The following is a 12,484-nucleotide window of genomic DNA, read 5'->3' on the forward strand; positions in this document are numbered from 1 at the left end:
CATAGTGGATCACGGAACTTGGATGGATGACTGCGAATTTGGCGAGTTTTTTAACAATCGAATCCGGGAAGTTGTTGTTTAAAAATGAACCATTTTTAAATAGTTGTGCTCTTCACTTGAGGCACGTGACAATCCAGTTCTGGAAATCAGTTCTTTCCTAGTATAGTTAGAACAAAAAAACTAGTAATCGGGTACTTTATAATTTCACAATACCATGATTTGTTTCTTACTTGATTTATGTTGTGTTCTACATTTCTAGTTCACTGTAATCATCATCATAACCAATGCATTTTCTTTCAGGCTACTCCGAAAAACATCTGCCCCCGTTTCTTGATTTCTGAAACTGCCCCCCCCCCCGATTGCCTTTTCTGGACATTGACCACTCACTAACCAATGTAGAGAATTTTAGTCTACATCCTTTACACTATTCAGGTTTATTTTAGTCTTTCCATTTTTTAGAATGTTTAGCAATCTAACTTAATGGGCTTGCTACAAACGCGCAGCAAAAAAGAACATCTTCATTACCCCTAAAACAATGTTATTGTTATGTAATAACAGATCACCGATATCAAAAGCTAGAAACCTCGGGTGTGTGTGTGTGTGTGTGTGTGTGTGTGTTTTATCTTAAACCAATAGCTAAACTAACGTTTTGATCTATTCTAGGCTACAAGTATTATATTTTTTTAAGATTCAATTCTGCTTATTGTTGTTGTTTATTTTAAAAATCTTACCGTATATAATGAAATATATTCAATATCGGCTGTTTAATAATTATCTGGCGTGATCGTTGCTATAAAAGTTTCATACGTGATCCTGTAAGAAATCACATAAATAAGAACAACCACTGTTAAGACCTTGTTACACGAGTCAACGACGACTAATCAACACTCTTTGGTTTCACGATGCATTATATAGATAAAGCCCAGCCTTTCTAGGTGGATTTCCACATATATCACCCCATTCTGGTGTTCTGGTGGTAGTAGTTATCACAGTGACGTGACGTCTTAATCGTGGTTTGATCTTTAATTTGGTTTCATTGCTATTTTATTATGTGTTTTCGTTGTGTCAACCACAATGCCACTGGCATGATTCCTGTCTATAGCTTACAATGTCAGAATTTATTGTTTATTTACCCGGTTAGGAAATTGTCAACAATGTTTCTGAACCCGGATGTTACTTATACATGTGTTACAAATTACAGATGTCATAAATACATCCATTTCGTTTCAATTAGTATTTATTTTCGTAAATGAACCAAATGTAATGAATTACAATTCCAGTCACTGACAAGACTTATGAAGAATGCGATATTTTCGGGAATATACATCCAGTGTATCCCAGAAATCACACTTTTTGCTCAGGTAATCTTTATCAACACGACTCGGTGTCGTAAAATGCATGTAACTCCAATTACTTGAATTTGAGTATTCTGGCCAGTTTTGTAATCTATTGTGAACATAGCTGGTGGCGCTCTTTTTAGTTTGTCCGTTGTTTGGATTACCGGTATGCGCAAAGTTGGTCCAGTAGTATAGCATGGTATCGGTTAAAACGAGTTCATCTGGTGTATAATTATAACCGCCGTTAGTAGCTGTATGGAAAACAAACGGTAGTTCGGCACCATGACATACATGAGTGGTACACATGCTCTCCCAGGATGGTCCCCAAGCTTTGTGGAATGACATCACGTGGTCATACAGATACATCCACACTTTGTTGTTACCGTGCCTGGCGACTCCGCGTAAAGCAGCGCGTGTAGGACAGGCAAATACGAAATGGTGGGCAGCAGTCGAGAGCGGCTCTCTTTGGTCGCTGCCCGGAGGCCCCGGCGGATACTCTTCTATCACTTTAAAAAAGTGTGTTGGAAATACTGCCAGTACGAATTCATATACCTGTATAATATTTGCTGGATCAGGGAATGCCCCAAATATATAAATTCTGGCTTCGTCAGATGTGGTTCCCATCATTATCGGTTTATCTTGGTATTCTCCTTTCATGAACGAATCCACTGATTGTTTTGTAATGTCTTTACCATCAACGACAGGGCCCCATGGTTCGAATTCTTCTAGCAAACGTAACGGATTTATGATCACTCCTCCACTTTGGCCCTGTGCTGCGTAGACACTTTCTGGTGACGCAGATCGAAGACACTTCATATCACCATGTGTGCAGTTAAGATCGTCTGCGAGGTCATTTCCAAGAATGACTGCCTCCCAGGGTGTCTTGAAGGGCACTGAATATGGGAAACTCTCTATGATGGCGCGATGAAAAAGGTGTTTGCTCTTGTCCGTAGCTAAGTGAATGGCGACTGATTGAGATCCTGCACTTTGACCAAATATTGTAACCTGGGTATCAAACAAAGTGAACAGTACTGTGATCTGATACAGACATGACATACAATGTGATTGAGATCGGAATTTATCTAAAGATACGCGTAGATTGGAATACATCACGATATATTCTTTCAATACTTACCTTATCGGGGTCTCCACCAAATGCCTCGATGTTAGACTGGATCCAATCCATCGCCGCACGTTGATCCATGATGCCATAGTTACCAATAGCAGCGTCACTTTTGGTACCAGCAACCAAAAATCCAAACGCTCCTGTCGATGAAATGTAGAAATCGACACATAGTAACAGCCGCCATGGTAGTAAATTAAGACACAATAGTGCCAGTATTTAATTCACATCGCTAACTTATCCATATTTAATGAGTCCGTGCCTGTATCAAGGGCAACCCCTTACAGACAACAGGCCAAACTTACTGAAAACATAACTTCCTTGACTGAGGCAATAAACAGGTTAGCATCAAACTGTTTACGGGATATCATATATTCGGTAAGAGTTCAATGGCTTATAGAGGGCGCATATTTACCATAATGTTTACAGACACTTTAACCACAAACTACTTTACATTGACACATTGTTCAAGTCAATGTTTGCATCGTGATTGTTGTAATCTATCATCAAACTTAATATTCAGTTTTACTGATTTTATTGTACATTTAGAAGTTGCATCATACTCTTAGAATATCAATTAAATAATCAGACATTGTATTTCTTTTTCTCTTGTAATGTAAATGTTTTCTGACATTATGTTTTAGATCGCATCTCAATTAAATATTGCTGCCACATGTGCTAAATATGCGACTTCCTTTCTATAACATATACATTCACCATACCAGTAAACAAATTTAAAGGGCGGTAGTGGTTGCACCACGCATGCGTGAGTCAGATGGGTCTCTTATAAACAAAGATAGCGACTTTGACTTGCGCAGATCAACGAGTACAAACTGAGACTTTACCAAGTTTTAATTAGGTATTTTGTAGGTGATTGGAATGTATCGAAAGAGTCACCGGCGGTAATTAGTCGCGCTCAGGTCAAATCTCAAACTTGTGATTTCTATTAAATGATCGTTTGATCGATTACATGATTGTGGGAAAATCAAAGTTTATCAACACAGATGTCGCAACGAATTGGATCACGTGCAGTGTTTTAATTCTCATATCTTAGTACCTACCTAATCTGTAGTTGATAAACACAGTAACTGTGTTAGTATAATTCGACATGAACCGCCCATCTGTCAGCTCCGTGTATCCACTTCCAGTTATGAAGTTTCCTCCGTGTATAAACATCATCACTGGGAACTTTGACCCATTGACAGCGGTCAGCGGAGTAAAAACTGTCAAATACAAACAGTCTTCACTGACCTGAAAAATAGACGATTTATAGTTACGACATCTTTTTCTTTCCGCCCTTTCGAATTATCACACAAAGAGGGAGTACAAAAAATACAAGCATTGTGTTGGTGACTTGATATGGGGCAGTGTTTTGAGATTGGTTATGACACCACACACGAGTAGCAGTACTGTTGACAGTGACTATCTTTGAATTCAACAACTAGATCTTGATTATGATATTAAGCTGGGAAAAATACTAATGACATATTTTCAAAAAATAAATATTTCTTACAGAATACTCACATACAGGAGCTTGGGAATACGAAGAAAACGTCAATGATGACAGTAACTAGCATATAAGTACATCGGATATTGACAGTAACGCTAGTTACAGGATGAATTTTGATATACATTCTGTCCGCAATATTACAAATAAGTGCGTTTAAAAAATGGCAATGTATGCGGTCTTTCCTGAAACATTCAGTATACAGACGCATAAAAACTCATTCCTTATTATTGTAACATTATTAAAACAATACATAGACTTACCGAGTCTGGACATGTATATGGCGGTAAATCGCAATGCTGGTAACATCCAGGTGGTGGTTTTGTTGCCTGTAATACTGACGGAGCCCAGGGTTTAGCTGGTTTCGGTGGACACCAGCGGTTATCACCTATTGGTGGTGAGGCGTATGGTATCCCGAAGAACACCTTAACCATATCCATGTAAATGCCCTCTACCGGTCCATTTGATGTTTTTACAATGGGACCGGGGACACATAACGTGTTTGAGATGATGGAGAAAATAAGAAGTAAAGTGAAATGCATGGCAGCTTAACAATACTGATAACTATATAAGGGGCATGCTATATGTCTTTACGGGGGGGGTACTTTTATCACAGTGCAAAGGTTAATTATATTCATATGTATATTATTCGCCTATATAGATATTTCATTATACAGGATATTATGTAGGATATACTGCAGTGTGTCTTTGACAGTGACAATCACTGAGTCCCCGTGACCTACTAGTATATTGCAATGTCTTTTGATGTGTCAATCATTGGGTCGCCGCAGCTTGTGCATTACATAGCACATGAACTATCTCAATAACCGTACTTTGATCCATCTCGTTAGATGTGCTTTGATTCCTATTGTAAATACACTACGTCACTAAATGATACTAATAGTTTATTGACCTCGTGTTGATACTGTGTTTCGGCTACAGGAAACAATTGTCTACATTATATTCGGAAATGACGTTAGGACATTGTAAATATCATGGGCACCCAATAATATACACTTTTGAGAATGTTTCCAAACTTTTAATTGCAGGGTTCGATACTACAGCCACTACAGCCAAGTTTCTGATCAAATTTATCATATATATATATCAATTTTCCAATCACTTTTCACAACTTTGTACAGTTTTCTGAACAGATTACAGCTATAATTGCTGACTCTAATTAACAATAAGTTATTCAAATAAAGTGCAAATTTTCAAATTGCTTTCAAGATTTAAAAGCAGTTTTTACGATTTTCAACAGAAATATTCCTCATCACAGTAACAAAGTTTATATTTTTAATTAAAATATTTAATTTCAATGTGTGTGATAAATGAACAAATTTTGTTTCACTAAGTAATTTTCCCAGATGATCTCCAATGCAAGTGCTTGCTCGCCCGATGAAGTTCATATTGTCAGATCACATCATGACCACTTTGCTTGCTATAAATGTATTTTGATCTTGTTTCTTGTTGGAGGTCATTTAACTTTTGGAAATGTTTCAAAATAGAGACTGATTGCACTTGTATGTTCCGGATTTGACCTCTACATGCTTTGAACATAGTCCGACTATTTGTGGGTGTATTACGACGCTTTTCATCGCATTTTCGCAATTTCCGCTACAGATTTCGAAAATTAAACCACTTAAACCAAATTTCTAGACAAATCTAGCACATTTTCAATCGCTTTACACAATTTTGTGCGCTATTTTACACGAATGTACGCTGAGCTCGTATGATAATTTGGTAATACATATAGGGCAATCGCGCGACTTTTCATTAATTTTGCTAACATTAAGTGCGGGGTTGGTAGGACAATCACTTAAGTCAATTTTTGAACATATTTATCAACTTTCCAATCGCTTTTCAAAACTTTGTATGGTCTTTTCAATAGATTAGAGCCATAATGTCCGACTATATATAATAAATAAATATTAAGACGAAACATATATGATCGTATTCTGCTATATCTCAGCTTTCTGAAACATATACATTGCTTGCATGCTTAGTAACTGGTGAGGAAAGTCCTGATTTTATCTCAATTAAACTATAACTTGTGTTTCTCCTCTCGCTACCTTAACAATAAGTTATTGAAATTAAGTTCAAATTTTCAAACTGCTTTCAAGGTTTAAAGCAGTTTTCACGACTTACAACAGAATTATTCTATATCACAGTCACAAAGATTTCGATGTGTGTGGCAAATATAAAACAATTGTCCGCTAGGTGATTTTCCCATGCAAGTACTTACTCGCCCGACAATGCATAACATTTCATACTTGCCAACCACATGACCTATGGGTGTCTTCAGAGCGTCGAGGAGGAGATCATTTAATGTTTGGAAATGTTTATATTGATTGCACTTGTATGTTTCGGATTTGACCTGTGACCTTTACATGCTTCGGACGATAATTCGACTACTTTTATCCGGCCTGTCATCGGTTTTTCAAACTTTTCTCTACAGGTTTTGAAAAGTCAAACACTAAGGTCAAATTCATCAACTTTACAATCGCTTTACACAACTTTGTACGCTATCTCTTAACATTATATATAGAAGATAATATTTGATAAATTTATGTAGAAATGCGATCACCTTCTACCAGTAGAAATATCGAGAAATGGTAGTGTTATTTCTGATATCTCATGTGTGTATTGTGTGGCGGGATTAAAGTTGTTAACAAAGTCAATGAACTGTAATAACTCATCCCGACTGCTTGACAAGGCACCAGAGCCATCATCAATGTACCTGACATAAAATTCAGGTTTAGTGCCTTGAAAAGACGAACAAATTAACTCCTCTTGATATGACATGAATAAACATGCATAGCTCGGACCAAAACAACTGCCCATAGCCACACCTCGTTTCTGTAGATGGTGATCGGATTTCTACATCAATTTACACGAAACCTACTGATTCCCATTGTTATTTACAGTATGAATCATCACATCCTACTAGAATGAAGGACTTCATACCTTACTCACAGTTACTCCGGGTACGTCGTATTTGCAGCGATGATACTGATTTCCGTAACCAGGCGAGGAATTTATGTGATTATTTCAAAAAAACGGGGTTATCCTCGTAATGTCACTGGGAAAGCATTGGCCAAGGTTATGTCAATGTCAAGAACGGATTGTATTGAATCTACGGTTTCCCGTGGCAATCAGGATCATGTAATTTTGGCACTTATGTACCATCCTTCAAATGTCAGGATTAAAAACATAATGTACAAACATTTTCACATTTTACAGACCAGCGAGGAGACAAGTTCTACATTTCCGCTAATGCCTACTACTGCCTGGCGCCGTGACACTAATTTAAGGAGGTTATTGGTGCATACGAGTGAAAGGGGAGACCCAGAAAAATATGGTTCTGTCCCGTGTAATCGTCCTAGGTGTAATACTTGTCCTTTTATTACAGACACTAATCGTATATTTGGTCCCAAGGGAGATGTTGAGGTCAAATATCCGTTCAGTTGTATCACTATGAATGTTGTATATTGTATTTCATGTATTAAATGCGGGAAACTTTATATTGGTTCTACAGTTCGTCGATTGGGTGATCGGTTTGCTGAGCATCTACGTCAAACTAGACAGAAAAATCGTTATTATCCGGTTTTACTTCATTTTAATTCTAGTGGACATAACATTACAGATATGCCTATTTCTGGTGTATGTGTTGTCAATGGCAACGAAAATCAGCTCAGGCGTGTCTAGGAGGAGACTATATTCCGCCTTGGAACTAAAGAACCCCATGGAATTAACAAACAGTTCAACTCATTTGTTGAGCTTACTACCTAAGACGCGTTTTTGTTCTATTGTGGATTTTTTGTGATTCTAATTTATAGTTCATGCGCGTTCTTACGTTTATATGTTCTACCTGTACGTTTTAACATTTTCTTCTATGCTATCGATAAAGAGCCATTGCTCGAAACGTCTAGTTATTTTTAATAGTTATTTAGGACTACGATTACCAAATATTATCTTCTATATATCATATTTATCAGTCCGATCAGCGTTTATTAATATATAATCTCTTAACATTACACGTTCAGTTCGCATGGCCATCTATTAATATAGAGCTTTCAATCGACTTTTGAGTACGTTTTAAAACTTTTAACGGGGTTCGATACCACAAACACTTAGGCATAATGTTTAATCAAATCTTTCTACTTTTTTGTTATTGTAAATTTATACGTATTTTCTCGTCAATAGACGATAAGCTTGTATGACAATCTGGTAATACATACAGGGCTTTCACATTTTTTTTAACTTTTAACTGTGGCTCAGTAGAACAATCACCTAGGCCAAATTTGTAAACAGATTTACCAACTTTCCAAACGCTTTTCACAACTTTGTACGATCTTCTAAACAGAACAGAGCCATTAATGCAGATTGCAATTAACAATAAGTTATTGAAATTAAGTGCAAATTTTCAAATTTGTTGAAAATTAAAAGCAGTTTTTAAGATTTTCTACAGAAATGTTCTTCATCACCGTCACACAGATTGTACTTGTATGAAATATGCAATTCCATTGTCTGTGAGAAAAATAAAAAAAAAGTTACCCGGGTGATTTGCTGAGGTTGTCTCCCATGCAAGTGCTTTCTCGCCCGATGAAACTTAACATTTCATATCGGCCGATCACATTTTGTAGATTTTTGAAGTAAGTAATCACAATTTAGATTTTATCTGTGATTCAACTGCAAAATAGTATATCACTTAACCACAGTCCCTCTAACACTTTCAAGTGCGATTTCAAAAATGGGATAATATTTTTAAATAATGAACATAGTTTCAACAAGTGGTGTGACTGAATAGTTTTTATTTTCGGAATAATGTAATTTAAATAAATAAAACGCAAAAATTCGTAAACATGGCAAGGTGTAAAATGTAATCAGCAATTTTATTCGTCCGTAATTTTTTAAAAAAATAATATTTTTTGTAAGCGTATAAAGCATCTTCCATACTAAATGTCGTAATTTCCAATTTTGATTCTTAAACTGAAATTTATCAAAAATATTATAAAACGTAAAATGTCTAATAATAGTGGTACTTGATAGTTTGATAATATGATAATAACTTGATAATATATTAGTTTATTATAGTGATATCTAATAATAGTGGTACTTGATAGTAATGTTAGTTTATTATAGTGATGTCCAATAATAGTGGTACTTGATAGTAATGTTAGTTTATTGTAGTGATGTCCAATAATAGTGGTACTTGATAGTAATGTTAGTTTATTATAGTGATGTCCAATAATAGTGGTACTTGATAGTAATGTTAGATTATTATGGTCATGTCTAATAATAGTGGTACTTGATAGTAATGTTAGTTTATTATAGTGATGTCCAATAATAGTGGTACTTGATAGTAATGTTTGTTTATTATAGTGATGTCCAATAATAGTGGTACTTGATAGTAATGTTTGTTTATTAAAGTGAAGTCTAATACTAGTGGTACTTGATAGCATTGTTAGTTTATTATAGTGATGTCTAATAATAGTGGTACTTGATAGTAATGTTAGTTTATTATAGTGATGTCCAATAATAGTGGTACTTGATAGTAATGTTTGTTTATTAAAGTGAAGTATAATACTAGTGGTACTTGATAGTAATGTTAGTTTATTATAGTGATGTCCAATAATAGTGATACTTGATAGTATTGTTAGTTTATTATGGTCATGTCTAATAATAGTGGTACTTGATAGTAATGTCAGTTTATTATAGTGATGTCTAATAATAGTTGTACTTGATAGTAATGTTAGTTTATTATAGTGATGTCCAATAATAGTGATACTTGATAGTATTGTTAGTTTATTATGGTCATGTCTAATAATAGTGGTACTTGATAGTAATGTCAGTTTATTATAGTGATGTCTAATAATAGTGGTACTTGATAGTAATGTTAGTTTATTATAGTGATGTCTAATAATAGTGGTACTTGATAGTAATGTTAGTTTATTATGGTCATGTCTAATAATAGTGGTACTTGATAGTAATGTTAGTTTATTATGGTCATGTCTAATAATAGTGGTACGTGATAGTAATGTTAGTTTATTATAGTGATGTCTAATAATAGAGAAATAATTTTAAACTCATAGTTGCTGTCGACATAGGAAGTAAAGTAAGCAAATAACACCGAATAAACGGCAAGGTAAAGACTATGTCTAATTATAGTAATACTAATTATACTGTCTATTCACAACCTACACTTTCTCTTTCCACACAACATTTGTGACTAACATTTGCATTTTTTTTTAAACTTCCCCTCAAGATTTTCCACTTCCCAGCTAAATGTAATCACTTTGCCATCCAGTTTCGAATTTTCACTCAATTTTACAAGCAATTTTTCAACTATCCAGCTAACATCTTGGCAACCTATATTTTGACTTTCAACATGTTTTCGATTTGCTACCTAAATTCTGTGACAATTTTTTTCTTTCCACAAAACTTTTTCAAGTTTCCAGCTATCATTTCCACTTTTGCACTATATTTTTTGAATTTCTACTCAAACATTTTCAACTTCTTATCTTACTTCTGTCACTTTGACTCATATTGTTCGACCCTCCACAAACTTTTGTTTGACTTTGCATTTTACAACATTTTTGAATTTCCAGCAAATTTCTGATAATTTGCAACATGTTTTTCCACTTTCCACACATTTTTCACACTTTGCATTTCCTCTCAATGTTTTCGACTTTTCCACTAACTTAATTCACCTTGCAATCTATTTTCGACTTTCCAGTTAACTTCATTCACCTTGCAATCTATTTTCAACTTTCCAGGTAACCTAATTCACCTTTCAATCTATTTTCGACTTTTCAGCTAACTTCATTCACCTTGCAATCTATTTTCAACATTCCAGGTAACTTCATTCACCTTGCAATCTATTTTCAACTTTCCAGATAACTTCATTCACCTTGCAATCTATTTTCAACCTTCCAGGTAACTTCATTCACCTTGCAATCTATTTTCGACTTTCCAGGTAACTTCATTCACCTTGCAATCTATTTTCAACTTTCCAGGTAACTTCATCCACCTTGCAATCTATTTTCGACTTTCCAGGTAACTTCATTCACCTTGCAATCTATTTTCAACTTTCCAGGTAACTTCATCCACCTTGCAATCTATTTTCAACTTTCCAGGTAACTTCATTCACCTTGCAATCTATTTTCAACTTTCCAGGTAACTTCATTCACCTTGCAATCTATTTTCAACTTTCCAGGTAACTTCATTCACCTTGCAATCTATTTTCAACTTTCCAGGTAACTTCATTCACCTTGCAATCTATTTTCAACTTTCCAGGTAACTTCATTCACCTTGCAATCTATTTTCAACTTTTCAGCTAACCCAATTCATCTTGCAATCTATTTTCGACTTTCCAGGTAACTTCATTCACCTTGCAATCTATTTTCAACTTTCCAGGTAACTTCATTCACCTTGCAATCTATTTTCAACTTTCCATGTAACTTCATTCATCTTGCAATCTATTTTCAACTTTTCAGCTAACCTAATTCATTTTGCAATCTATTTTCGACTTTCCAGGTAACTTTATTCGCCTTGCAATCTATTTTCGACTTTCCAGGTAACCTAATTCACCTTGCAATCTATTTTCAACTTTTCAGCTAACTTCATTCACCTTGCAATCTATTTTCGACTTTCCAGGTAACTTCATTCACCTTGCAATCTATTTTCAACTTTCCAGGTAACTTCATTCACCTTGCAATCTATTTTCAACTTTTCAGCTAACCTAATTCATCTTGCAATCTATTTTCGACTTTCCAGGTAACTTCATTCACCTTGCAATCTATTTTCGACTTTCCAGCTAACTTCATTCACCTTGCAATCTATTTTCAACTTTCCAGGTAACCTAATTCACCTTGCAATCTATTTTCGACTTTTCAGCTAACTTCATTCACCTTGCAATCTATTTTCGACTTTCCAGGTAACTTCATTCACCTTGCAATCTATTTTCAACCTGTCAGGTAACTTCATTCACCTTGCAATCTATTTTCGACTTTCCAGGTAACTTCATTCACCTTGCAATCTATTGTCAACTTTCCAGGTAACTTCATCCACCTTGCAATCTATTTTCGACTTTCCAGGTAACTTCATTCACCTTGCAATCTATTTTCGACTTTTCAGCTAACTTCATTCACCTTGCAATCTATTTTCAACTTTCCAGGTAACCTAATTCACCTTGCAATCTATTTTCGACTTTTCAGCTAACTTCATTCACCTTGCAATCTATTTTCGACTTTCCAGGTAACTTCATTCACCTTGCAATCTATTTTCAACATGTCAGGTAACTTCATTCACCTTGCAATCTATTTTCGACTTTCCAGGTAACTTCATTCACTTTGCAATCTATTGTCAACTGTCCAGGTAACTTCATCCACCTTGCAATCTATTTTCGACTTTCTAGGTAACTTCATTCACCTTGCAATCTATTTTCAACTTTCCAGGTAACTTCATCCACCTTGCAATCTATTTACAACTTTCCAGGTAACTTCATTCACCTTG

At 35.2% G+C, this 12,484-nt stretch overlaps 1 protein-coding gene across 1 annotated transcript; it reads right to left on the reverse strand.

The window, feature by feature from the left end:
• Positions 1–1,219: 1,219 nt before the first annotated feature.
• On the reverse strand, positions 1,220–4,509 carry LOC100375314 (cAMP-regulated D2 protein-like). Its single transcript, XM_002733173.3, has 4 exons — positions 4,231–4,509; positions 3,522–3,711; positions 2,473–2,603; positions 1,220–2,342 (listed from the first exon to the last, which is right to left on the reverse strand). The coding sequence occupies exons 1-4, from the start codon at positions 4,507–4,509 to the stop codon at positions 1,281–1,283; spliced, it is 1,662 nt and encodes a 553-aa protein (XP_002733219.3). The 3' UTR covers positions 1,220–1,280.
• Positions 4,510–12,484: the final 7,975 nt, after the last annotated feature.

The sequence above is a fragment of the Saccoglossus kowalevskii genome, chromosome 13 (genome assembly GCF_978046115.1).
Source record: "Saccoglossus kowalevskii chromosome 13, keSacKowa6.1, whole genome shotgun sequence".
Classification (NCBI taxonomy): domain Eukaryota; kingdom Metazoa; phylum Hemichordata; class Enteropneusta; family Harrimaniidae; genus Saccoglossus; species Saccoglossus kowalevskii.

Excerpts from the sequence above, each read along its gene's own strand:
- LOC100375314 (XM_002733173.3), bottom strand. The coding sequence starts at position 4,509 with ATGCATTTCACTTTACTTCTTATTTTCTCCATCATCTCAAACACGTTA. Across the intron at positions 2,604-3,521 it reads GTTTATCAACTACAGATTAG|GAGCGTTTGGATTTTTGGTT; the intron begins GTAGGTACTAAG and ends TTTCATCGACAG. Across the intron at positions 2,343-2,472 it reads TTGGTGGAGACCCCGATAAG|GTTACAATATTTGGTCAAAG; the intron begins GTAAGTATTGAA and ends TTTGATACCCAG.